This window comes from Blastomyces dermatitidis (assembly GCF_000003525.1).
Source record: "Blastomyces dermatitidis ER-3 genomic scaffold supercont1.3, whole genome shotgun sequence".
Lineage (NCBI taxonomy): Eukaryota > Fungi > Ascomycota > Eurotiomycetes > Onygenales > Ajellomycetaceae > Blastomyces > Blastomyces dermatitidis.
In genome coordinates this window covers 6,196,413-6,220,796 of record NW_025544776.1, presented here as the reverse complement: position 1 = coordinate 6,220,796, position 24,384 = coordinate 6,196,413, and the positions used below count along the sequence as shown (strand labels likewise).

General features: G+C 48.8%; 10 protein-coding genes across 10 annotated transcripts; 5 read left to right on the top strand and 5 right to left on the bottom strand.

Annotated features, from left to right (window-relative positions):
* Positions 1-208: 208 nt before the first annotated feature.
* On the bottom strand, positions 209-2,588 carry BDCG_03523 (nuclear membrane fusion protein Kar5; the record flags this gene model as incomplete). The annotated part of the gene is made up of 6 exons (XM_045419141.1): positions 2,083-2,588; positions 1,260-2,023; positions 984-1,205; positions 873-929; positions 510-825; positions 209-450 (listed from the first exon to the last, which is right to left on the bottom strand). The coding sequence occupies exons 1-6, from the start codon at positions 2,177-2,179 to the stop codon at positions 209-211; spliced, it is 1,698 nt and encodes a 565-aa protein (XP_045275543.1). The 5' UTR covers positions 2,180-2,588.
* Positions 2,589-2,653: 65 nt separating this feature from the next.
* Positions 2,654-4,231, top strand: BDCG_03522 (60S ribosomal protein L6). The gene is made up of 3 exons (XM_045419140.1): positions 2,654-2,979; positions 3,042-3,155; positions 3,237-4,231. The coding sequence occupies exons 1-3, from the start codon at positions 2,700-2,702 to the stop codon at positions 3,611-3,613; spliced, it is 771 nt and encodes a 256-aa protein (XP_045275542.1). The 5' UTR covers positions 2,654-2,699; the 3' UTR covers positions 3,614-4,231.
* Positions 2,751-5,111, bottom strand: BDCG_03521 (3'(2'),5'-bisphosphate nucleotidase). Its single transcript, XM_045419139.1, has one exon. It carries the CDS (start codon positions 5,029-5,031, stop codon positions 3,790-3,792), a length of 1,242 nt encoding a protein of 413 aa, XP_045275541.1. The 5' UTR covers positions 5,032-5,111; the 3' UTR covers positions 2,751-3,789.
* A 64-nt stretch (positions 5,112-5,175) lies between these two features.
* BDCG_03520 (VHS domain-containing protein) lies at positions 5,176-10,859 on the top strand. The gene is made up of 5 exons (XM_045419138.1): positions 5,176-5,664; positions 5,742-5,788; positions 6,136-6,287; positions 6,352-7,398; positions 7,466-10,859. Exons 2-5 carry the CDS (start codon positions 5,774-5,776, stop codon positions 7,476-7,478), a joined length of 1,227 nt encoding a protein of 408 aa, XP_045275540.1. The 5' UTR covers positions 5,176-5,664; positions 5,742-5,773; the 3' UTR covers positions 7,479-10,859.
* On the bottom strand, positions 8,192-10,689 carry BDCG_03519 (ATP-dependent RNA helicase MAK5; the record flags this gene model as incomplete). Its single annotated transcript, XM_045419137.1, has 3 exons — positions 8,192-9,064; positions 9,159-10,373; positions 10,459-10,689. The coding sequence occupies 3 exons, from the start codon at positions 10,687-10,689 to the stop codon at positions 8,192-8,194; spliced, it is 2,319 nt and encodes a 772-aa protein (XP_045275539.1).
* Positions 10,860-10,895: 36 nt separating the features above from the next.
* On the top strand, positions 10,896-12,552 carry BDCG_03518 (23S rRNA (-2'-O)-methyltransferase). The gene has a single exon (XM_045419136.1). It carries the CDS (start codon positions 11,040-11,042, stop codon positions 12,255-12,257), a length of 1,218 nt encoding a protein of 405 aa, XP_045275538.1. The 5' UTR covers positions 10,896-11,039; the 3' UTR covers positions 12,258-12,552.
* Positions 12,553-12,732: 180 nt separating this feature from the next.
* BDCG_03517 (sulfite reductase (NADPH) flavoprotein alpha-component) lies at positions 12,733-15,972 on the bottom strand (the record flags this gene model as incomplete). Its single annotated transcript, XM_045419135.1, has 1 exon — positions 12,733-15,972. The coding sequence occupies one exon, from the start codon at positions 15,970-15,972 to the stop codon at positions 12,733-12,735; it is 3,240 nt and encodes a 1,079-aa protein (XP_045275537.1).
* A 1,090-nt stretch (positions 15,973-17,062) lies between these two features.
* On the bottom strand, positions 17,063-24,328 carry BDCG_03516 (uncharacterized protein). The gene is made up of 2 exons (XM_045419134.1): positions 18,091-24,328; positions 17,063-17,981 (listed from the first exon to the last, which is right to left on the bottom strand). The coding sequence occupies exon 2, from the start codon at positions 17,831-17,833 to the stop codon at positions 17,264-17,266; it is 570 nt and encodes a 189-aa protein (XP_045275536.1). The 5' UTR covers positions 17,834-17,981; positions 18,091-24,328; the 3' UTR covers positions 17,063-17,263.
* On the top strand, positions 21,863-22,689 carry BDCG_16756 (uncharacterized protein; the record flags this gene model as incomplete). Its single annotated transcript, XM_045425947.1, has 2 exons — positions 21,863-21,938; positions 22,193-22,689. The coding sequence occupies 2 exons, from the start codon at positions 21,863-21,865 to the stop codon at positions 22,687-22,689; spliced, it is 573 nt and encodes a 190-aa protein (XP_045280480.1).
* BDCG_03515 (uncharacterized protein) lies at positions 23,053-24,173 on the top strand. Its single transcript, XM_045419133.1, has 2 exons — positions 23,053-23,328; positions 23,381-24,173. The coding sequence occupies exon 2, from the start codon at positions 23,383-23,385 to the stop codon at positions 23,719-23,721; it is 339 nt and encodes a 112-aa protein (XP_045275535.1). The 5' UTR covers positions 23,053-23,328; positions 23,381-23,382; the 3' UTR covers positions 23,722-24,173.
* Positions 24,329-24,384: the final 56 nt, after the last annotated feature.

Genomic DNA, 24,384 nt, shown 5'->3' with positions numbered 1-24,384 from the left:
ATGGCAAGCTCAGGAAATATAGTATTAGGGGAAGACAAAGCTTTGGCGTCTAAATAGATGAACGCGGAATTAGACGAGCGAGCGGTAGTGAAATTCCGGGCAAATATAAGAGTATGGATGCCAAATGGGAATCTGAGCCCGCCAATTCCAGTATCCGATGATCTGGCGGAAGCGTCTACTCTCAATCCTGGAGATACATTTGGCAATATCAGGCTGGATCCAGTGTTGTGACACAGTCTCCATTTGTCGTTTGAACTGTATGTCGTCGGATGCGAGGCAAAATATGATGTGCGGCAAGGTAGAGAAATGTGCAAAGGACAGACGCGATACCGAGGCTGAAACTAACGATGTAGATGGCATTCGTTAGCTGTTGGGTTGTATAAGTCGAAGATGCTCTCACGGTCTGAAGCCAGCTGGAAACCCCCATGCAGTATGTTGCGAAAGCGGATGCTTCAGCGATAATTAGTCTACATGTTTATTAAGAGGGAAAAAATATACATCCTACATACCTAGAAAGATAAGCGCCGCTCCAGTGAATTTAGGGTATAGCAAGATGAGGAACACAACTGCTGTTGACAGGGTCCACCAAGCCACGGATGTGACAGCTCCACCAAAAGTGGTGAGCTTGCGGAAAACCGCATAAGAGTTCTCGATCGAAGTTTGAAGATTTGCTGTCGAGGCAGTGACGTCTTTCAAAATCGCTTGAGTAATTCTTAGGTCTGTTTGAAATGATTTTTGGTCGTGACGGTGCTGCAGCTGAACCTGCTGGAGTGCGACCGCCGTAGTTTCAAACTGTTGGAACGCCTGCTCGAACAATTTCATGCGCTATTACAATTAGTTTTGACTCGGTTTGGTCATAGGGGCACACATACTGAATCCAGGCCATCATGTCTAGCCTCCATAGACCTCATGAAGTCTTCTACGGCGTGCTACATAGTAAGTTAGCAGACTGCGAGAGGGAGGCGCAGTGGATAAACACATACCATAGAATAATATATCTTGCCAAAGCTTTCAATGATGGGTTCCAGGTCTTGGTTCCTTAGATGTTCGGCCGACTGCCTCACGGACGAAACCAGTGCTAGGTTCGCTTGATGATTCTCCTGTTCAGCCGCAGCCATCTCCGCAGCCCTTTTTGTTGTACTCAAGTGAATTTCATTAAGAACCTGTTTCAGCTCGTGCATCGAATTTGAAGCAGAATGGAGATCCTAACAGCAAGTGAGAAAATGAATGTCCGTCATAATAGGAATCATGTGTCAAACCTCTTTCACATTGGCTGCCTCCGATCTTGCAGCAGCCATAACAATTTGCACTCCTTCGACATCATCAAATACCTTTGTCGTTATATCATGATATCGTAAAAACCCATCCTCCAGGTCTTGCAAAAGTGTGTTTCGCATGTCATCCACGATTTTTAAAAATGCTCTCTGCCGAGATGTCTCCATAGCTGCTGAGGTAAGTGTCTGGTTCAGCGAGTCATTCAAAATAGAGGTGATGTCCATCAAATTCTTATACCGCTTGAGGTCATCCTCGCGCTCAATCTCTGTCCGTGCTGCCTGGCACATGACAGCCGCATTTTGTCTGTTGTTACTATAGCTCGTCCACCATTGGGGTCGAGATTCTAGGGAGTTCAAGCATGGCGCCAGATGGGAGGGTTGAACAGGATCCTCTGCATCCGGGTGCCTATATGTCGGGTGAGTAATAAGAATAGGAGGACATTGCTCGGGTATCGCAGCTCCAGCGCCGATAAGTTCGCAAACAGCAAGCCTAGCAGCGAACAATGACTTCACATTGTCTAGAGAGTCGGAGAGCCCGGCCTTTTGGGTCCCGTCATCCCCACCGAGTGATTGACAGGACAAAATTAAATTAGCCGCAGCCAGCCGGTTACAAGAAGGTGATGACTTCATGGAGTCGAGAATTTTAATAGCATCTGAAAAAACCTCGCTCTGCTGGTTGTTCTGTGCATGAAGTAAGGATGGTAGGTCAGTCTCATCAGAGCCCATACCGATTGACGATGAGTTCGGGCCTGATGTGCACGGTAAGTTAAGGAGACATATGTATGAAAGTCTCTACCCGCTATCTCACCTTTCTTCAAAGACGGGAATCTTAGCGAATCTGCGCCTGCTAAGAGATTCAAGGTGCCTAGGCACAGAGCACAGATTGAGTGTAGTGGGCGCCTCATCCTGATGAGTGGCGCGATGTAGAAGAGAAAAACAGAAGGGAGAAAAAAAAAAAAAAATAAGTTACGAAAATGATTCAGAAGCACGTCTCGTTTAATAAATCGAGAGCCGAATTAACAACAAGAGAAATTTCATATCAGGTAACGCAGCATGAGTGAACTTAGTGAGAAGTGATATTTTTGATTTGAGTCTCTAATAAGCATGATAACAGAAGCCAACCAGGGCCGAAACAGTAAAATCACTGATTAAGGGACATAATATCAATAAAGGTGGACGCCAGCATTTCCTAAATAAACGATGTCAGGCATCTGCTAGAGGAATTGGCTGGAGGTACATTGTTGGAAGTTGATGATAGAAATGAGCGACGAAGGTCGCGTCGTAAGGTCGGATTAGTTCCAAGGTTGCCTCGTGGTCACGTGAAAGTCTCTGAGAGGTCACGTGGAAATTTATTTGAAATCCAGAACTCTTACCACGAGCAACGGAGGAGCACTCACAATATCGAAGCAATTCAACACGCACAAGATGAATGGGATAATATCAAGGAGCTGCTACAGGCAGCTCCTCAAAGAGCCCATGAGGTCCAATTCCTTACCAGCCTTCCTCCTTCCCGCCTTTTCCCTTCCCCTTCGCAGCCAGCCCTTCTCAACATCAACCCCGACACAATCGCGAATTGGCGCTTCGCCGCTCTCAATTCCTTCCGAAGTCTCATTGAAATTCATCGAGTTGCCAAAAGCTAAAAATATCACTGCGCGGCAGGGGAAGGATACTCCCACTACTGCAGTGGAGGTTACTGGACCATTGGGTTGGTCATTTCATTACCCATTCTCATCATAATGTCTGAAGGCTAACGAACACTTATTGCAGGAACCATGACATTGACGCTCCCGTCATTCTCGACCGTAAACTTTGATCCGGAATCCCGAAAGGCAACAGTCGAAGTACAAGATGTGGAGGTTACACATCAGCGTGCTATGTGGGGTATGCGCCTACGATTTCACTGCCACCCTTTACCTCCCCGTTTAAAGCCGCCAACCCTCATCTAACCCGCTTCATCAATAGGAACTGTACGGCAGCATTTGAAAAACTACGTTTTAGGAGTGTCAGAAGGCCATACTTGCATCCTCAAGCTCGTCGGAGTTGGATTCAGGGCGATGATCGAACCCAAGGCCGTCACCGTTCCAGAACCAGATTACCCAGGTCAACAGTTCATTTCGTTGAAAGTCGGCTACGCGCATCCAATTGAGCTAGGCATTCCGCTTGGGGTCAAAGCCAGCATGCCGCAACCAACTACTATCCTACTAGAAGGAATTGACAAGGAAGTTGTGACGCAGTTCGCTGCTGAGATTCGCGCATGGCGCAAGCCCGAGCCATACAAGGGTAAGGGCATATTTGTGAACGGCGAGACGATAAAACTGAAGGCAAAGAAGATCAAGTGATCCCGTTTTTTGTGCTATTCATGCTCTGCTATTGCTTTTTGTATATCTATGCCCTTGGGATTTTTCTAGTTTATTTTTCTGTAGAATAGCCGCGATATTTCTGTTGCCGTTCTGCTCGGCCCGTCACCTGCCATCCATCTTCACAACACCTGAGAATATGTCATAGAATTTCTTCATTATAGCTTCAGTACTCTTTGAACGGCATTGATAACTTGATCATGGATGGCGTTCGGCGAAGCAACGACACCGGTATTGTCGGCCAGCGTTCTTCCCTTCCCAAAGTTAAGTCTCTTGCCGTAGATATCGGATACCATCCCTCCGGCTTCGCGGACCAGCAAGTCGCCAGCGGCATGGTCCCAAATCTTCTCTTGGTAATTCTTCCTCACTGGAAGCCTCAAGTAAATATCACCAGCCCCCCTTGCAATCGAGCAGTATTTGGCTTGCGAGTCGAGCCGTACACTTGCGCCAGTGATTCCTAGCATTTTTGCAACGGCAGCGTTATCATCCTGTGCAGAGTGTGCAGCCTCAACCCCTTCACAGAATGAAGCCTTTGTAATATCCGGGACCGGCCTCATGGAAATAGATTTGCTTTCCTGTAGTTTTCCATCAGAGAGGCGCCGGCTCGAGGCGCCTTGTCCGAGCACAGCAGAAAAGAGCATTCCACTCCCATTGGCGCCGGACTGAGCGCTCGCTAGATCGACGGGAATCGGTGCGGAGTCAGAGATTGGCAAATTTGGGCAGCCGATCACGCCTACTTTGACGTCGCCATCCACAATCAAACCGAGACAAACGGCGTATTGGCCCCCGCGGAGGAATCCCTTTGTCCCATCAATAGGATCCAAAGCCCATATCCTCCCCTTCGGTCCTCCGGCACTTTTCCCCTGGTCGAGTATGTCCAGCATAGCTTCCTCGCTCTGCAATGGTCCTCCTAAAACTTTGTCACTCTCTCCATCAGTGAGCTTGATGCCTTTGACCAGGTCCCAAATCTCATTACTCAGAGGCTTGTCTTCCCTGAGAGCACTGGCTTCCTCCTCAGCAACGATTTCGTCATCTGGGAAGTTCTCGCGGATTGCCTGAATAATGAGAGCCTGTGCACCGAAGTCACCCTTCGTGACGGGGGACTTGTCGTCCTTGGATAGAGTGCCTTTAGCTTTTTCGTTGAAGACTTTCTGTGTCAACAGCGTGGCCCTCTGTACAGCGAGTTCTGCAACATAGAGTTCCTGCTGGTAAGACATGTTTATTGCTGGAGTATAAAATGACTTGGGAGATAATATGTGCCCTGAGAATTGGGACAGGCGGGTTCGGAGTCGAATCGCAATGCCGGATGCCAGGATGAGGAGGATCGAAACGACAAAATAAACGCCAATACACTTAGAGAGTGAATTTGTTTTTTTCAATTGATGGGCTTCAACCTTCATGTATATATATTATATCAATGTGTCTAGAAAGAATAACTATAGAGCCAGGTCAGTCTTTGGGTGTTGAATCGCAGCTGAAACTTGCCTCGGCGGCGCTCCTCCCGCACTAGTCTGTTTCCAGCTGGCTAGCGTCCACCTCGGGATTATCCAAACGTCATCCCAGTATGCGCCGAACAACTTCACATTTTCCCATTCAGGCAAAGGTTTCGCTGCTTACCTCTCGGATCTCGTGGAATGCGCGCGTAAACAGGTAGAAAGCTTCTTCGGACAGTCAAATTATTGTATTTATTTTATCTAAACCACCCATACACCGTTCATTCACGACCGATTATTGACCAGCGCGGGGTACACGTATTCCTACTCAAAATTCTGCACCTCCCGCTGGACCAGGTTTGACGGTGTTATATTGCTCTGTGTGCAACTATCTGTGATTCCAGCTATTTCACAGGGCTGAAGCTAGCTTGCCTGCTCTCCGATCGAACGCTTAAACCCATTTTCACTTGTCAACCTCTCTCTATCCTCCCCACAGTTTACATATATCCCGCGCAGGCGCCCAGCATCCATAAGACCACAGTTGCAGACTAAAACTCCATACTATATACTAAATTAAGCTAAATTCTCTAATTCTCCTCTGTGAGTTGCGCCTGAACCCGGCCGTTGATAACACTTCCTAATAAATCAGTTAGAAACTAATTACAAATCGTGGGCAGATCCTCAATTCCCGTTGCACAACCCGTGCATCATGTTCTCCGGATCTGTAAGTTCTCCCTTTCTTGTTATTGTTTCAGTTAATATTGCCATCTACGGTAGCTATGTTCTGCTTTGTCAATCCAAATTTCCATCTTTCTTTCTGTCACCTCACAAAAGGAAATTCTCACTTGATAAACGTGACAGCATATCGATCAAATTGCCTTGGTTGTCTGTTTCGTATCTAATGAGATCGGATACAGCCTCTCTTCTCTTGTGATTTATTCTATTATTTCTTATACTACATCTACACTTTCTATTGTTAGGGACACATATTGGATTGTATCATCTATTGCTATATTGCTAGTTTGCGTGTCTCCAGCTAATCATATGGATACCCTTTTTCTCTGGAAACAGAAACCGTATTCGGCGATCACTGTTCAAATCGACAGGCTCACAAGTGAAGAGTATGACATCGACGACTCGAGTGGAATTGTAGACCTGATCGAAGTGGTCCGCCTACAAACGACCGGTCCAAGTGAGGCCAGTCGCGCCCTAAGAAAGAAATTGTATGTATTTTGCCCCCCAGTCGGCAAGCTATCCTTGCGATATCTAAGTACAATTCTGCCTCAGAAAATATGGATCCGTCCATCGCCAGCTTCGGGCTCTTACAATTCTAGACTTCATTATTCAGAATACTGCCACCAGATATCTCCGCGGCTTCACTGATGAGCCACTGCTCGAACGCCTTCGTGTAGCTGCTACAGATCCAGTTTCAGACCAAGAAGTTAAAGACAAATGCAGGCAACTGTTCTTACAATGGTCGTCCTCCTTCAATGGAGTTGCTGGTATGGAACGGATTGCGGCTCTTCACAAGCAACTGCCGCGACGGAAAAAGCCGATGAACCTACAACAATCCAAAGTCCTCAAGGAAACTGAAGCGCGTCCTGAATCTCCAATTGGTCACTCTGTATCCATTTCTACAGGCAATGGCCCCTCTACCGTTTTGTCGTCTCCCACGTCTTCAAAGGCTTCCAGATCTAGTAGGTCAAGTATCTCCAAGATAGCGAAAGATAGGCCCTACCGCGGGAAGGCTTTCAATCTCGAAAAGGAGAGGCCAGAAATTCTGCAAACCATTGCATCCGCATCCATGGCAGGAACTAATCTTTTGAATTCGCTTAAACGGGTCAACCGTGAGAATGAGCGTGTGAGTGACAACGCGGAAGTAATGAGCCAATTCGATTTATGCAAAGACCTACGGCGGCAAATTTTGAGATATATCCAACATGTCGAAAGCGAAGATTTCCTCGGAAGTCTTATTCACGCGAACGACGAGCTGGTCAATGCGCTTATGACTTTTGAAGTTCTTGACAAAAGCGTCGACGATGATAGCGACAGCGATAGTGAAGGCGGGATAGGAGAGGCTGACGCGCCAGGTGGTAGGGGGATGAACGATGGGTTTGCGGATCTCAATCTTGGCGGAACCACCAAGCCTCCGCGACCTGCAAAACCGAGCAACTTCCCCTACAGCCCCCGATCGTCAGTATCGTACGAAAAACGAAAGGACGCGGATAGTCAGAGTGAAGAGTCAGAAGATGACGAAGATGATGATGAAGACAACCCGTTCGGAGACAGGAATGCAGTGAATACTCCCGGTATTGAGAGGTCTGAACCTACTTGGTAAGAGATCCCTGGATTCAAACTCTCACACCCGCCACTAAGGATCCTAATTCGATCACCTCTGCAGGCGAGAAGTTTGATGATTCTTTTTTTATGCGCCGGTATAACTATTCATTCTCCCTTCCCCGCGAGCACCTCACAAATACCAACGCGTCTCAGAAGTCCTCATGTCTCTTTACGTCTCCCTCATTTCGTTCCGCTAAATATGAAAAATACCCTCCTCCAAGTGGCTTTTTGCCTATGTCAGAGCAGGCTTCAATATTTGACCCAACTTGTGCTTCCTGGGTAGAAGACGTTTTTATCATGGCTATATGTCAGAAGATATCTAATGAGATATGGTCAATGACGGAATTTGTATACTTACCTGATTGTGTCGCATAGATATCTATCAAGCGATTCCTCTCCTTTTAACAGTTGAAGATAGGCCCGTGGTGATGTGGCCGCTGCTCTCTATTTATTCTTTACAGGCTAATAATAATTATCTTCTCCAAAGAACAGTTTTGGCCGTATGCACATAACATACCGTGTGGAGGTGAGATTTTGCTTGCTACATGGGAATCACTTGCAATCCTTGACACACCCCTCCCTCCACGCACGTTTCCATCCGCTTGTCAGAATTAGAAACTGGAGATCGGTCATGTTGTAAACCTTTTCAATTCAGACGGCTATCAGATCCCCTTAGTGCGCATATAAATGAACCAAGGACTACGAAAATGCTGTCCAATAAAACTATGCACGGGCACGTATACATGCTACGCTCGCAACACAAAATAAAACAATATTAAACCCCCCTCTAGAAATCCAACTCCCCCACATGTCCCAGAAACGCCTTGTTTCCCCCTCCAGCCAACAACGCCTCAATATCTACTCTACCTGCTGTCAAATACGTCTCGCTAACACCCATATTAATTCTCTTCCCCAACAATTCCCTCAGCTGAGCCTTGAGCCCCGCGACCTCTCCCTTCGTCATACTTCCCACTGCCTTTTCCCTGGCCTCCCTCCCGCCGCCTCTCCCCCTTCCCCTCCCCTTCCCCTTAGCCTGCTCCGCAAATTCCTCACTATCATAATCAACCCCCAAATCCTCCGCCGCGGACCGTAGCCAGTCATCTTCAGACGACAGCTTCTCCTTCGCAAGCGCATGGTCTGTTATTTTCTTCGAGAGGGTGACGCGGGGACGCACGCGGGCTATGACGCGCCGGTCCAAATCGACAGAGTGCAGCGGGAGCCGCTTCGACGAAGACGAAGACGTGGCAGATGTGTGGACTTTTGCCGCTAAGCGCGCCACGCCGACGATTTCCTCGGGTGCGCAGAGCAGGATGGATTTACCCGAGGCGGAGGCGCGGGCTGTGCGGCCGGATCGGTGCACGTATGTATCTGCAGTGCGGGGGACATGGTAATGAATGATAAGGTCGATCCCCTTGATGTCGAGGCCGCGTGCGGCGACGTCGGTTGCGACAAGGATAGAAGATGGATCCGCAGTTGGAGAGGAGAAGCGTTCGACGGAGCGGAGACGGGCCTTCTGGGCCATGGAGGAGTGGAGGGCGAGGGCGGGGAGATTAAGGTTTTGGAGGAAGGCGGTCAGACGGCGGACGGCGGAGATAGAATTTGTGAAAACTAGTGTGCGGTGTTTCGGGTGGTAGAGCATGAGAGTGTAGAGATATAAGTCCTGTTTGTGGGGTTTAGCGATACTTGCAAGGTGAGGTTTTTCTTCGGTGGGGGAGGGGGATGGGGGACAGCTTGGATAGAAAATGTATCCTTACCTTCTCCATAGCTGGACATTCCACAAGACCTTCCTTGAGGTTCTCCGCCATTTGAGCAACAGGATTCACGTCTATAAATTTCGGTTTGTCTTCGCTGAAGTTGAGCTTTTTAAGTAGATACTCCATCGACTGCTTGTTATCGAGCAGATCTCCGTCAAAGAAACGGCTCTTTCCCGCCAGCTTCTGTTGCAGTCCCTTATGAAAGGTCGCCGAGAAAACGAGCGTCTGCCTCCTAGGAGCCTTGGAAGCATCATCCGTGCTCTCTGAATGGGAGGCAGGCTCTTCTATTCCGTCATTCGTCTCCTTGAGATCAAGCGCAGTCACTATCTCCTCAACCTCCTTGAAATGCCCTTCACTGAGCAGTCGATCTGCTTCGTCGACAACCAGAAACTTGATATTTTGAAACCTGCGCAATAGACCGTGTCCTGTGCTGATTACATCCCAGAGCCGGCCTGGTGTACCGACAACGATATCCGCATTAGCCAGAAGCCGTTGTTGTTTTTGAACGGAAAGGCCACCAGTCAACAAAGCAATTCTCGCATTGATATTTGGGGCATTGGTGCATAATGCCGTAATATGTTTAGCTAGTTGGTGGGCGAGCTCTCTGGTCGGTGATAAAATCAGCGCAATAGGATCTTTCCCTACGGACTCTAGATCTTTATGCTGTTGTGATGGTTCATCGTGGCGAGTCTCTAGGTAATATTCCAGAATGGGAATACCAAATGCCAGTGTCTTACCGGAACCTGTCGACGCTTTACCGACGACATCATGGCCGGCGGCGATAGCGGGTATACATGCAGACTGAATCGGAGTGGGCTTCGCGAATTTGAGCTTCGACAGGCTTGTTTGAATCTCAGCAGATATATCCAGAGGGCCCCAGGCTGACACGTCCACCTCCTCTTCGTCATCTTCATTCAAAGCTTCAAAGGATATCCCAGATTGTAGTTCATCTTTGGGCGTGGCTTTTTTGTTATTCTGGAGTTTGGTTTCCTTCAATTTCTCCGGCTTCTTATTCTGCGCTTTCTCTTGCTTTTTCTTCTTCTTCTCCTTTCTCTTCTCAGTCTTATCAGCCTGGGTCTGTTTCTCCTTGACATCGTCTACCCCCTCGTCATTCGGCCCTTCATCATCGGAAATCCCACTCCACTCGTCAGCGTCATCCTTCGTATCCGACGATATATCTTTGGCGGCGGTATTTTTCACTTTATTTCTAGAAACCTACACGAAAATCAACGTCATGTATTAGTTCAATGTTCACATAATATAAAAACCCTCCATCCAAAAACACTCTAATTTCACGCACCTTAAATTTGACTTCTCCGTTCCCTGTTGGCCGCACAATATCCACGCCGTCAATTTCCTCCAGGCCGAAGAATCCCTCTGCATCCTCCAACCTGTCTGGCAAAGCGACCTCTTTCCAATCGAGCTGGTCAATCCCGACGATTTCTCCGTCGGCTCCGGTAACCTCGACTCGCTGGCGTTTCTTAGATTTCCGCGACGGATCTCGCGTGTCGCGCTCTCGTTTTTTCGCCATATTTGATAATAGCTTATATGTATATGATCGTGATTAAGGGTAGATTCCTGAGATCAGCCCGATTTTATGCCGTAAATGCTGGTCCGGGTTGTGTTAATTGTGATAATTGTGATAGTCATTCAAAGAATTCTTCTGCCCGGGAAAAAATGAATTTTAGCTCCAAAATATTTCCCCCACCAACATCAACCTCCGTTATTTAAATATTTATTATTCCACCGCTCCAACCTCACATGTTACGGGATTGACACTTATTTACCAGAATACTAATACAATGAAAATAACATAAAAGAAGAAGAAATACACCGACTCCCCGACTCCCCGTATCCCGAATATCCAAATTTAAAAAAAACATGGGAAAATCCTCCAAAGACAAGCGCGACGCCTACTACCGCCTTGCCAAAGAGCAGAACTGGCGAGCCCGCTCCGCCTTCAAGCTGATCCAGATCGACGAGCAATTTGACCTGTTCGCACACTCAGATCCAGACAGCGTCACGCGCGTGGTCGACTTATGCGCCGCGCCGGGGAGTTGGAGCCAGGTCCTCAGCCGCGTGCTGATTAAGGGGGAGAGTTTCGGGCGGCGGGCGTGGGAGGAGAAGCGGCGGAGAGAACGGGGCGAGGAGCAGAAATTGGGCACCGTGAAGGAAGGGCCTGAAACAGCGGATCAACAGCAGGGACAAAAAGGAGCGCAAAAGGAGGAAGAGGAAGAGGAGGAGGAAGAGACGCTCAAACCGCGCAAGAACGTGAAGATCGTCGCCATTGACCTCCAGCCCATGACCCCGCTGGAAGGCATCACCACTCTGAAAGCAGACATAACACACCCCTCCACCATCCCCTTGCTCCTCAAAGCTCTCGATCCAGACGATTACACCCACGATACCTCCTCCACCAATAATACCACCACCAAAACACCACACCACCACCCGCACCCCGTCGACCTCGTCCTCTCCGACGGCGCCCCCGACGTAACCGGCCTGCACGACCTAGACATCTACATCCAATCCCAACTCCTCTACGCCGCCCTCAACCTCGCCATCGGCGTCTTACGGCCCGGCGGCAAATTCGTCGCCAAAATCTTCCGCGGCCGCGACGTGGATCTCATCTACGCGCAGCTGAAGACTGTCTTTGAGAAGGTCTCCGTCGCGAAGCCGCGGAGCAGCCGCGCCAGTAGCCTGGAGGCCTTTGTGGTTTGCGAAGGGTTCATACCACCTGTTGCGCACAGTGACTGTACAGGACGACGAGTTGGGGGGGGGGAAGAGGGAGTGGGGGCCCGGGGCGAACATGGCATGGGCCTACTCGAAAACCCCCTCTTCGGCGGCGGCGCTGCAGTTGTCTCCTCGAATAAATCAGCGCCAGCAACAGCATCGGAAACTACCCGCTGGATCCCGCCCTTCATAGCCTGCGGCGACCTCTCCGCCTGGGATGCAGATGCCTCCTACGAGCTGCCGCCGGGTTATGTGAGTCTGGACCCTGTGCAGCCGCCGACGGCGCCGCCATATAAGCGGGCGCTGGAGTTGAGGAGGGAGAAGGGGGGCGCGTATGGGAAGACGAAGGGGGTGGAGTTTGGATAGTTGGTTTGTTTTCTGAAGGGGGGAAGGGAAGTTAACTACTAGTGGGTTTCGTTTATCTGATTCTTTTAACGTCTGACCCTTGGAATATTGGTAGTGGTTGCATTTGAACACTGAAGTAGGTGGTGGCTAGCTGTTCCTTTTGTTTTGGTTTTGTCTTCTTATATTATCTTAGCATACGGGTCTGGAGTTTGGATATCTAGAGCGGGACATGATAGATTCTTATTACAAGTTATGTATATCTTTATATATCTAGAGGAGCAATTCAATTAATCAAACGACTAAAAATTCTAGTTCTTTTCCCATATCAGCGTACATATCTCTAAACAAACCGGTATACGTAGCATGATGAATCCCAAAATCTCACACCATTTCTATTCATTAGACTTTAGCAATAGTGAATGAAACAAAAAAAAATTTTTTTTTAAAAAAAAAAAGAAAAAGAAAAAAAAAGAATGAAAAACTCCACTCCCCACCCCTAATAAACCTCCAAAACATACCGCATCTCATCCTTCAGCTTCTCGATCTCCTTCCTAGGATCCACCTTCTTCCCCAAACCAGTTTCCCTCGCGCTAACCGCAATTGCCTCCTCCAGCACCGCCGTAACATCCGGCACCGGCCACGTCGGTCCACAGAGGTAAAAAGCGCCTTCCTCCCGAATGTACGCTTGGGTAATCTCCGGCAACGTCTGCCGCATGCGGTCCTGGATGTAGATCTTCTCTGGCTGATCGCGGCTGAAGGCGCGGCCGAGCAGCGTGATCACACCTGCAGCCTGGTAGGCTTCCCACTCCTCACCGTAGCAGTATTCCTCACGCTGGTGGCGCGAGCCCATGTAGAGGAGCACGGAGCCGATTTCTTTCCCCTGCGCCTTCTCCATCGCGCGATGCTGGACGAAGGCGCGGAAGGGCGCGAGACCAGTCCCCAGCCCGGCCATGATGATGGGCTGCATGGATTTGGGTGGGAGTTTCATCACGCTTGATTTCACGCTGACGGTGATGGGGTTGCCGGGTTTGAGGTTGCTGAGGTAGTGGGAGGCCTGGCCGTAACGGGTGCGGCCGGCGGGGTCGACCCAGTTGACAACAACGATCATGAGGGCGACGGAAGTTGGGGTTACCTTCTGGCAGGAGGCGATGGAGTATTCGCGGCGTTTCATTGGGGAGACGATGCGAATAAGGTCCAGGAAGGTGGGGTGGGCGGAGGGGAATTCCTGGAGGAGGTCCGCGAAGGTGACTGTATCTACCTCTGATCTGCGCTTGAATTCGTCAGCGCCCTCGGCGCTGCCGAGGGAGAGGAGGTGTTTACGCTCTTTCTCATCAGTAGCGAACGCGGCGAGAGACTCGTAGAAGCGTTTTGGCGGGCGGCCGAAGATGTCGACGTTATGGATGAGGGCTTGGTACACGGTGCGGCACTCGAGGACGGATGGATCTTCGCGCGAGGGGACCTCGACAATGGCGTCTGGGTCCAATCCGTAGAAATTGATGAATTGGTCCACGTCCGCTGGGTTGTTTTCTGCGTGGATACCCAGGGCTTCGCCAAGGTCGTATTTGAGGCCCGAGTCTCCCAGGTCAAATTCGATGTGGAAGATGTTACGGTCGTAGGTCACAGGGGTTAGACGTCGATTCTCACTGACATGAATGGTGAAGGTCTTCGCTGCAAGGTCGGGGCGGAGCGCGGTTGTGGTCCCATAAGCCTCCTTGAAGGCCAAAGCCTGGGCGGCATCCTGCCAGTCCCGCAGGATCGAGGGCTCTTCCACATCCGACTTGTCAAATGAAGCAAAGCTCGTAGCGTGAATGTTGACGGGGAGTTTCGGCGAGTCCCTGTCTGAATCCTCGTCGGCGGATGACCAGGATTCTGGAACTTCAACAGTCCGGAGAGCTGTGTCTAGAGTTTCAGTTGCCTTGGAGAACCAGTCTGCATCCCCCAGGCTCAGAGCTAGCTTCTTCGCTCCAATAATATCGAGGTCAGGGATGGCAGTTCGCAAAAAGGCTGCTTGGAAGGCTGCGGTATCAAAATCGGTCTCTTTCGAGGCAGGTACGTCCAAGATAAGCAGTGATATTCCGCGTTGCGCAACTGCCCGCCTAAATGGCTGCGGGAGTTTCTTCTCCAAGTCCTCGTCCTTCAATCCGGAAGCTTTGACGATGATCTTTCCGGAATCCTTTGTGCTGGCTGGAATGTCTATCTCGGATAGGAGCTTGATATTGCCCACGTAGACCACATCCGCAGAGTCGATAGCATATGGTGCATCAATACTTTGAGGCCCCTTCCGGATATCGGTACGGATGACTCCTCCCTGCACAAGATTATCGTAGGATATGTTCGTGGTAACGTTGGACGAAGAATCCCTAGCAAGTGCTTGAGCGAGAACGACGGCAGCGGCGTTTGATGCAGAGTCGTCTGTATCCCAGAACGTGTATTGCTGGACGGCAGTGGAGTCCAGAAGCTGCAAAGAGTTTGATGTTATGTTCAGCTCCACTGGTTCATTCGTAATCCTCTCAAAGACAGCAGCGGTGTTCGCAAGGGACCAGGAATGCGAGGGAGCGTATTTGATCTCAACGCACTCCGGTGGAGTAGGGAAGCGGGTTCCAAACGTTAGGGAGGCCAAGACGTCTTCGTAAAGTGCGGAATGAACACCATTTTCCCGGACGGCCAAGTGACTCTGAACCTGACCCAGAACGCCGACGACTTTGGTAGTCTTGGGCAACGCACTCAAGAACGATTCCTCGGCGAATGGTCTGTATACCCGTACATTGACGACACCAACACGGGCACCCTTCTTAGCCAACGAAGACGAAGCCGCCATCTGAGAAGCCAGCGTGGATTCGATGGTGCCGAAGGAAACCAAAACCGAGGTCGCTTCTGGGTGACCGTTGTATTCAAAGGGGCTGTAGTCGGTGCCTAGTTGGCCATTGAAGGCCTTGAATAGGCGCAGCAGTTTGCCCTCGGCATCGAGATGTTTCTGGTCGGGGTCCGAAGTCAATTCTGCAAGCACCTTCCTGTACGTAGCGCTAAGGCCGGACTGATCGAGGACATCGATGACCTGGGTGATCTCCCGTCCGACTCTGATGCCATCGTAGACATGGATAGTAGGCAGTATACTGGCTAGCAGAGTCGAGAACAAGGCCATATGCTGAGATTCGTAGGCAGAGAGGCTCGACACCAAGCCAAGACCCAGCTCCTCAGCAAGAGTCAGGGAGGTAGTGTAATCGGCAACAAGACCCCCGACGGCACCGCCAGCATAGTCCACTACAGCAACATGGGCAACAAAGGGGTTTGCGACTGAGTAGAGCAGGGAGAGCTGTTCCAATGCTGGACGGAGATACTGCAGGGTAGCGGACGAGGCAATAATCGACTGCGGGATATACCGCTTCTTGAGATCAAAGTCCTTGGAGAAGATATAACCCAGGGCAATGGCGCCGGCACCCTGGCGAGTCTGCATGGGGTGGACGGCGGTGGGATAGCCATTGATATTGAATTGAGCTTGAGCCGCCCAGTGCTTGATGGCGACGTCCAGGTCGAAGGTATCTGGCGAGTAGGTGAAGAGCTTATCCGACAGGGCATAGGCGACCTGTTGGATCAGAGTCTGGGCTGTGAGATATGTCGGGCCACTGATAGCTGAGAAATCCAGAGGGGGGAGAGCAGAGGGTTGTTGCTGGGAATTGCCCATGGCAGCAGTATCAGCAGTAGCTGATCCTCCAGAGGAGGGCTCAATAGACCGCATTATATATATTATTGTTGTTGATTTTGGATATATATGAAGGGGGGGGGGGGGGGGGGAGGTTTCAATTTTCAATTACAAGAACAGAAACCCCATCCCCCCATTCAAGAGAAAGAAGAGAAAGAAGAGAAAGAGGAGAAAGAGGAGAGGAGGAGAGGAGGAGAGGAGGAGAGAAAATGAAGCCGCCATTTAAAAAAAAAAAAAAAAAAAAAAAAAAAAAAAAAAAAAAAAAGGTCTTCAGCGATGAGCTCATTCCCACCACCGCCCACGCCATCCATCGTTCCTGGCTGCTTACAAAGTTAAACTCTCCCCACTAATAAATAATAAGTAACTTTACTAACTAACTAACCAAGTAGTTAAGTAGTTACTTTTTTACATCCCCCCCCCCTGAATTGGCCGAAACGGGCAAGAAAAGCCCTAATCACGCAATTATCCGCGGATCCAAAGAATGGATGGCGTGATTTGCGCTGGGCACCCGGACCGATGTTGTTCCGGCGGAAAGTCATCAGGTCCCGCAGCCCCCTCTACCTACCACTTACTGCGTAGAGGGAGTCACTGAGAGGAGTACTGAGAGGAGTAAGTTACTCTACCTCTACCCTAAAAGTCTACGTCCTCGTCTCGTCGCCCGGGGGGGGGAGGGGCGAGCGCGGCGTCGCATGTGCCCTACCTACCTACCTGAAAAACTCAAGGGCGAGATCGAGGAGAGACCATGCGGGCGCTGGGGTTTGAGTGGGCTGTGGTGTTGAGGCCGGGGATTATTGGGGGGGGGGGGAAGAAGGTTGTTGTGTTGCACGGGAGTGATATTGTCAGGCTTGGGAGGACGGAGTGGAGAGGGGAAGGTTCGTGAGGGAGACGCTTGTTGAATGTTTTTGTGGATGTGGTGACATTATAAGTTCTATTTTCTACTAAATATGTTACAATATGTTTGTATGATAAATTGTTTCCATTTTTATGTTGCTGTTTTGCTGTTACTCTGCCATTGTTCCTAAAATAACCATACGCCTGGAGCTGGAAAGGATGAACCAATCCATCGAAAACAAGAAAGAAGAAAAGTAAAAAAGAAAAAAGAAAAAAAGAAAAAAAGAAAAAAAAGAAAAAAAAGAAAAAAAGAAAAAAAGAAAAAAGAAGAAAGAAAGAAGAAAGTAAAACCGAGCCAATCCCATGATTTTAAGTTGATTGCGCGTCCTGGTTTCAATATTTCAATGTTTCCCTGATCCCCCTATCCAAGAAGAAATGAACGCCAGGAAAATTTGAAATACCAAAATCCACACCTAAAATCAAAAACTTTCCCCCTTCACTTCACCGGCAACTTAACCAGAGGGTCTCTCTCCCCAAGAACAACCGTACCGCCATAATCAACCTTCATCCCTTTTGGCGGTGACACTCTGCGGCTAGGCCCCTTCTCCACCCATTCACTCCTGCCCGCTTCATCGGTATACTGCGAGACATCGCGGTTGGCAGGGCTGACTTCCAACGGCCCCGCCTGACTGCGTCCGTCTTTCATAGCTTCGGCCAGCGAAGCCTCTCTTACCTTCTCCGGCGTGATGTAGGTGATGTCCCACGCCGCCCGCTGCTCGGCAACCGCGTTGTCCGAGCCGGACTTTGAGTACTCGTGACGCTCTGTGTTCATGGCATGGCGGCCGTCCGGGTCATTTTTGAGGTCGTATGGTTCTCCGGCCTTGGGTTGATTCCCGCTGCTGGCGTAGGTGCGTGGCAGAGACGCTGATGCAACTGCCGCAAACGGGCTTCTAGGAATCTGCAACGAAGGTGTGGTTGGGGTGAAGGGGGAGAGGCGGGGGAGGTTTTGGTTGACCCGCGGGGCCAGCAGACCGGTTCGGGTTGAAGCGAAGCGGAAAGTGGCCATATTGAGTAGAAAACCAAGCAAATAACTTGGACTGGCGCAGTAGTTCGTTCGCTTTTCTAGAACGTGCGCGTGAGAGGAAGGAGTTTTCCTACTCTGATATTCTGACAAAGAGGCGAGTATGCTACGAACGCCTAGCACTAGTTCAGAGCTAGTATATCCAAAAACAGACGATCAGCGTTCTCATTGTTCGAAGAATGCAAGGCTCATCATTTCAATAATTCATATATGCATATAATTCGCAAAATCATAGGACCAACCGTAGGCGCTATGTTAAATAGCTACCGTAGTAGTACGGGTATCCAGAGCCCGGCTGGCCCTGCTTTTCAAAGCGGTTCGTGGATGCTCTCGTCCAGGAGAAAGTATAGGGCGTTATTCGGAAAAGAAAGCGATGGGATCCTGTATGAAATGCAGTGTGCTCAGTGTTGTAAGCAGGACTGCTTGCTCTGGATGCTGGATGTTGATGCCGAAGTGGAGCTATATATAGCCAAGCAGTGGCAGCTCGGAGGGCGCTTATCCTGTTTCAGTTTAGATCGGACCTTTCCCCAGACTGATATTTTAGTGACGTCATTAAAAACCACGTGCATTATTTCGTGCCCTAAGCCCTAATTATTTTATCTTCCTATATCCAAAGCAGCAGCAAGGCTGGGGGCTTTGGAGCCAGCTAGCATTACTCATACGTAGAACTTTCCATTAATGGTCTGGTTTCTCCCTGCAGTATTATTTCTCATACGTTCCTAAAAGAGAAATAATTGTCCTGACGAAATATTTGTGTTGGCTTTACAAAGTGGAACCGAAGGGGTCCCGAATGAAGCAGCTGCCAAGGTGGACCTGGACGGCAACAGAAGACAGGGCGTTAGCCATTCAATGTAGCCTGCTAGAGCAATTGTGAACCCTTATGCCTATCACAGAAGACAACATAAAGAATGAAGCGAACGTTCGGAAAGACTGGCCCTGTTCCGGCGATGAAGCACACATCCAAACAATGAAGGAAGGGCGCTAATGTGCTTAGCAGTGCAGGCAAAAAAGGCATACGTGTTGAAGTGACTTTGTTGTCAATAGCTAGAACGGCAAACTGGCCTGAATGAACATTCCATGAACTACGGCGAGAGGTAAAAACGAGGCAACTGAAGAGATAGTGTCATTCGTTGACCCATGCACTCGCGAGTTGCGAGGACTACGCCACCGGAAAGATGGCCGATCATTGATCATCGTTGCATTGTAGCCTTAGCAAGGATAGTTGACCAAGGCAACCGGCGTGATTTAAGGGAGGTTCGGTGTGTAGTGAATTTTCTTTTAGAAAGAAAAGGAGGCAAAAAAGCGATCATGAAGCAAACGGGAGCCAGAGACACCACTGAACTAGCGGTCAGGAGAGCAGGGCGCTCATCACAGAATAAGCCTGGGGCTGTTGAGACGAACTGTTCATGTAGCCCTGTTTTGTGGCGAATCAGCGAGCGGTAGGTGGCAGGGAAAGGAGTGAAGAAAAAGAAAAAGAAAAAGAGGAAAAGAAAAAGAACAAAAAAAGGACGAATATCATCAGTAAGAGCTAGGAATGAAGGTCATGAATGTTGTTGGAGTATAGTTCGCATCTAACACGCCCAAGTCGCATCTAACACGCCCAAGTCAATAAAAGGTGGAAAAAATCCTGATTGTAAGCTCTTCCCGAAATTATAAAAAGAAAAAACAGCCAAACAGGGAGGTGGAAATAGAAAGGCAAGGGGAAAGCCAGTCTTCCTTGTCGTATTGCGCGTGTCAGAGCCTTGCCACACATTTTCGTAGACGGTAGAGACTGCAAGAACTGATTTCAAACAAGACGGGGGCCAATTGAGGGCGTGTACGTCGCATCGAAATTAGCCGGTCGGCATTAAGTTTAATGGGAAGACTAGATGCAAGGTACTGCCGATGTGGTAGGAAGCCTGGATAAAACTCAACACCACAAGCCAATATGTAGCTGTTTGATCTGTCAATTAACCCGTTCTGCGCTGAAGATGTTAAATAGAGGCAATATCAGAGAGGGTCAATGTCCCAAAGACGCGTATGGCAAATATGGTGCAGAAATTTTCACTAAACTGTAATTGCAATAACGCGCCTGGAAAAGGAGAGAAAGAAGATAATTTAGGCACTCACTCCCAAACACAAACACGTACATATCAAATTGTGGGAGCACGTACATTAGAGCTTCTGAAAAAGAAAGAATAGCCTCTGCCACGTCAATTGCTGTCGATGGGACATTAGGGGAGGCTAGACATTAGAATTAAAAAAAAATCATTGAAGACAATGAACCAGGTAAGATGGTTATTTTGTGCTGCCTATCAACCGTTCCTCGCGCCAACCGCAAGTGAAAATTGGGCACAATTAACGGCGCAGCAGCTTAAGACTTATTCTGGTTGGCCCAATGGTGTCACACACTAGACGGAATGTTTCCTTTGTGGATATACCATAATATTCACCCGGATGTGCTAGTAGTCAGAGACGGGTTAGCGCCAATGCCATGAAGGATGCAGGTTGTAAGATTCGTTGAAGAGAGGAAGCAAAACCGGCGGCGTAGGGAACCAGATATGCCATGTCAACAAGGGAAGAGACCCGTTCGAAGACTAGGTGAAGAAACTGGTTCGTAGCCATGCCACCTGGCAAACAGGTGGGGTACCGAAGGGAATTAAAACCCGGGTTTCGCAATGTGGCACCAATAAGGCTGGAGGTTGGATTAGGAGGACCGCAAGAGTTGTGACAAATCTACTCGAAGGGGGCAAATTGAGCGTAAGGCTAGAATGAACGACAGAAAAAGCAAGGCCTGGGGGAGAGCACGGCCGAGATAGGGGCGACGATAACTATTCAAGCGTCGCGCATGAATCGTACAGGCCCGAATTCGAAAGCTGACTAGTCGGATCCTGTAAATGAAACGCCATCGGAGTTATATGCCACCATCTAGAATCGACCAGCCAATGGGTGTTCCACAACCCCTATGGTAGATCCTTGATTGCTTGACAAGCTGGAGGGCTGCATTCATTGGGTGGTTCAACGAGATGCGTACTGCCAATTCACTAAGTACGAGGGGGCATATAATACAAGGATACGACGTGCATAGCCCACCCTTAGGACGAGAAGATCCAAATATGTTCTCCGCATTTGCAAATGCTGCATGCTGACATGCAAGAGTGAGACTTGCTTTTTGCTCCTTTAGATCACCTGAGTAGTTTAGACCCAACTGTGTGGATACTAATATGGGGCTAGAAATTCAATTTCAACCTTCAAAAAGGGGGTGAAAGACACCGCAGGTATTCAAAATGCGCATCCAAGCGAATTTCAGTGATCTGACATTTGAGCAGATACTATAGTAGCAGGAGAATAGTTGAAAAGATTTATGTCTGATTTCATCCAGTTCATTGCAACGCAGTTCAATACCTTGTAAATATAAATAAACGAAACCTTGTTAGGTTGACCGATGTGATTCAACAGGGGGTTTGGACATGACAAAGTTGGTGACAACGGCAGATCAACGATGCAGACACACTTCAAAGAGACTCACTCGCTCTCCTCAAAGCCTTGCTATCGCCTCATGATTGTTCTTGGACCTACCGGCTCATCCGCATCCGCCCCGACCCATTTAGTGAAACTCAATTTTGAACTCCTCATATGCTGCATCATATAGACAAGTCCATATTCGAGTTAAAGTCAGCTAAAAGCAAAGAATTTTACGCTGGTGTGCTGAAAGGCATGATATTGGCGGCGTCGTACACGAGTCGACATTGTTAGGACATGCATGCATTTTTTTCGGAACGACAAGCTAGGTGGCTATCATATGCAAAGCAGGGGCTCCGTTAACCCAAACTTGTTCGGATAATACCTTGCAAAAATGGAATGTATAATCCTTTTTCGCCAGACGACTCACGCCACGTCACGAAGTCTGTGAAGTCTAACACAGCAATTGCTGCGGACCCGATGATATCAAATCCATGAATATCATGGTGGTGTGGCAGGTCGTGTTCCCTGTCCATTATCATTGAGGGGAAGGATTATGTGGTGTCCCGCATCATGGAAACGGCGAACCAAGGGAAGGCTGCCAAAGATGTGACAACGGAAGATGATGGAACCGCAAACCGGAGGCGTAGTTAGAAGTATTTTGGTTCTTGGACTGGCTAGTGTAAACCTTCACAGATATCAAACTCGGAGGTAGACAGCTGAGCTGAGATGACTCGACATCCACTAAAATGGAATGGAGATACACGTCGCTCTCTCATTCCAAGGAACGAAGGAACGAGGATACCTGCAGGTGGGAGCAATGCATCCTCTTGGCCATCGAGACTAACACGTCGAATACCCAAGCGTGATGGAAAGTTCATTCCTAACCATGCAGGAATATAGGGGATATCACATACGGGGCGCAGATGATCGAGTGGAAACATAAAGTGCGGGTTGGGTTGCAGAACAGGAGTTTTGCGTTGGAGGATGGCTGTCAGGTAAATGCCGCTTTGACGCTTTCGCCCCCCGAACGGATATTCCCTTATCAGGTTAAACCAAGTGTGAACGAAATGATTTCTAAAGGGATATCAATTGGGTTGATTGGGCATGAAGGTTCAAAAAAAAAGTCAAGTTACACCGATCCCAGACGGCTAAGTGGGACCTATCGTAACTCTGAATATCAATATCAATCTCGTGAACGACAGCGAATGTGGCCGCCACCAGGGAAATATCCACAGTGGAGTATTCACAGGGAACTGAAGATGGCTGACACGGATGAGGCTCTTGCCGTGGATACCACATTGATCAACACTGAAGTGAGATTTAAGAAAGCGAAGAAGCGGGGAAGGATAGGCAACCAGAGTTTTCGGCTGGGAAAGGATGAGTTGTCCAGGGGGTAAAACGCCACCCTCCATCGGATAAGATGAGGGGATTGCAAACTGGAGGGGCGAAAACAAAAGAAGTTGGATGATGGTGGGATATTACAATGCCACGACAACCATGTCGAGCAAATGTGCATTTGTTACCCAACCATGAGAATCCGCTATCACCTTGCAGTGCCGGAGAGAACCATGAAAGGAATGTTTTGAAGCTGAACTCCGCTTTTTCGAAGCCATGGACCCTGGCTAGTTCGGGTCGGGAACAGGCTGGGGGTGACATATCGAAGGAAAAAGCATTTAGGATGGGCAGACACGCAGATGTCAACAAAGATTGATCAGCAGCGTGCGAGTGAAGCCATTTGAATGAAAAACTTGGGCAAGGAGTTTGCAATGAATCCGAAACATAAATATCCTGACGAGGCCCCGGGATATTCAGTCTTTCCAGCATAACTCCAGCTCCAACCAGCATTTCACCAGACACTTGCGAATCAAAAAATTCACAGCGGTAGCACATACCAAAACAAGCTCTTCGTCTATTTGTTTCAAAGTCCTTAGCAGAAAAGTGCAGCCTATCGATCCCACTCTTCAGCAAGGCATCCAGCCATCGACCAATAAAAATTCCTCAATTTCCTGAAACATACTCAAGGAGAACACAAGCCGGTATGCAATAATGCAGTCTTATGATTGACTGTCAGCTGACTTGCCTCAAAAGCCATGTGCTTTTATAACCAGAAGAAATTTTCCTGTGGAGACTGGGCATGGGGCAATTTCGCAGCCCGCTGCAACCATGAATACCGAATGGGCGAGACTTGCGGTATGAGACTCGTTCACAACACCGAAAACATCCAAACACAATGTAAATTGTGCGAAAAAATCGACACCAAGTGCCGCCGACGAAACGCTGAGCTCGAGAGACTTGCGCGGTGGCAGCGAGAGGGTGGCGTACTCAAAGCGTCAATGGAAAAAAGCAGTGCCGAGGTCAGGGACCTAGAACAGGAGATCAGGCAATTGGAGTATGAGAGGCAGCTGAAACAGAAGAACATTGGCAAGTAAACTACCTCATGCCAAGAAGCGCTGGAAACACCAAACACCACCCGCAGCCAAAACGTTGGAATATTCAGAGATTCAAAGAGAAGAAAAAAAAAATTTGAACCACCTCATCCTTTTTTGTTATCACAATGTTTCATGTTTCACTGTTCTTTCATAATATCCACTTGTTTTTAATATTTCGGGTCTTCATTTCATTTCATGCCTACCCCGTTGGGTTATAAATTTGGAAAAATCGGCACTGGGGGCCATAGGCTGGGCGGCTGGTGCAGAACATGTTCGAGACAGTCGGGGATCAGGATTTGGGCTTAGCGTTTGGGTCCTTTTTGTCTAAGGGCTCTTGTTTGCCAATGAAATTTATGAGTTTTTCGCTTTGTGTCCATACTATTATGGTGAATCCAACCATTAAGCGCCCTGTATCATTTCGAGCGAGGTGACCAGGAGGACGCTGCTTGTCGCCCAGTGGTTAAACAGGTATGGAACCGATAGCGCGAAGGAAGGTAACGTGGGGACAAGGCTAGCCTCAGGGGAAGCATATCACATAAACAGGGTAAATGAATCCATAAAATGGTAGTATCCAGATGGTGATATCAACAACGAGAGTCTGGCGTTGTTGGTTTGATTGTCAACAGATGAGGTCGAGGTGTAACTAACTAGAGGGGTGGGTGA